General features: G+C 37.6%; 1 protein-coding gene across 1 annotated transcript; it reads right to left on the reverse strand.

Moving 5' to 3' along the window:
* Positions 1 to 1175: 1175 nt before the first annotated feature.
* Positions 1176 to 1739, reverse strand: LOC109218607. Its single transcript, XM_019382986.1, has one exon. The coding sequence runs from the start codon at positions 1737 to 1739 to the stop codon at positions 1176 to 1178; it is 564 nt and encodes a 187-aa protein (XP_019238531.1).

Below are 1739 nucleotides of genomic sequence, written 5' to 3' on the forward strand. Positions count from 1 at the left end.
AGTGATTTTATTGGATCAGTTAGTGACGAGTCTGTCAAAGATGGTCAAAAGAAGCAATAATAATATTTCTAAAAGAGGCCGGAGTGCACCTCCTAAACAAGCTTACAAACCAACATGTGCTATTTTTGGTATGGATAAACCACCTCTAATGCTAAAGGCACCAGCACTAGGAAGGCAATGAAACCAACCTCAGGACAGATGGAATCAACTATGGAGAAGGGACAGGGAGTTAATAGTACCTCAACAAACACACCCCAGTAATATTTTTTTTATTAATGAAATAGCACAAGAAAATTTGCTTATAGGAGGAGGAAGGAAAGACATTCTTATTAAGGAACCTAAAGAACTTCAAATTTTGCTATTCCAAGATACTTGAGAAAGGAAAAGAGGAAGAGATGCAGTGGAGGACCCAGAAACAAAACAACTCGAGGACAAAGAAGCATACCCCTATAATAGAGAAAGAAGAAATTACTTTCAACAAGTTTAATAGTTAATGAATGAGGATGATCCCCAGAAGCAGAAAGTAGCAGACATAGGGGAAACAAGCAAAGAAACTGAGATACAGGGTACACCCCTGAGTGAGCCAGATGAATGCCCAGATGAGACTTGTATAGAGGAGGAGGAATCTTTAAAGGAAATAACAGAAGATGAGTCAGATAAGGAAACAGACCTATTGCAGGCTACTGGAGTGTCCAGGAATCAATCGATAGAGTACTCAAAAAAGAGGGACTCTCACCAAGGAGCTATACAAAAAAAAAAGGTAAGGATCAGAGAATTTCCCATTACCAGGTGTTAAAAGAGAAACATACAAACAACCATTCCCAATAATGATTAAGGTCTTAAACTGGATTATTAGGGGCATGAAAGCCCATTTGGTCCATTCTTTCTTCTTCGGTCTATTTCATTTCTATCCTCTTTCTCTGTATTCCAATTTCCAATTCTTCTCTTTTTTCTTGCAACATGATATTTGCTTTAAGATTTTCCTTTCGTCATTTACAAGTAGAGGTTTTTTTTTTGTAAAAGAAAAAATATTATTAATAATCTCAACCAACTGATTACATTTGATGTCTATACAATCTCATTTTGAGTATTCTATCTATCCCTCTATTCTTATCCTCTTTTGTTTGTTCTATATCTTTTTCCTATACAAGTCATCTATCCATTTTCTATCTCTACTACTTCCTTCCTTCCTTCCTGTCATTATTCTCCAATCTTAGCCTGCATTCCTGTTGAACTTGTGCACATACTTTCCCAGGTTTAGGTACTCTTTGATGCCATAGTGCTTCATTTCTTGCCTTCCATATGTAGTATATCAGTGCTACTAGTATTGCATTCATCTGGTTCCTGCATTCTTCCCCTTTGATGCCTCTTGTTAGTCTTCTCCAGATACCTTGCAAGGTGAAGTTCTGTATTCCAATGCTTAGCCAGTTGACAATGATCTTCATGCATTCTTTAGAAAATTGGCATTCAAAGAACAAGTGTTCAACTGTCTCAGGTGCACGGTCACATATTGTGCACATTGTGTCCTGTGTTATTCCCATTTTCCGCATTCTCATTCTTGTTAGCAATCTGCCATGTCCAGCCAACCAACATATAAAACTGTGTTTAGGTATATTCCTTTTGTTCCATATCCACCTGCTCCAAGGCCATTTTTCTGTTCTTCCTAGCCTCCATATGTATCCACTTTTGATACTATACTTGCCATCTTTCTGTAACCATCCTTGGTCCACATATCCCAT

Source organism: Nicotiana attenuata, unplaced genomic scaffold (genome assembly GCF_001879085.1).
Source record: "Nicotiana attenuata strain UT unplaced genomic scaffold, NIATTr2, whole genome shotgun sequence".
In the NCBI taxonomy this organism is placed as follows: domain Eukaryota; kingdom Viridiplantae; phylum Streptophyta; class Magnoliopsida; order Solanales; family Solanaceae; genus Nicotiana; species Nicotiana attenuata.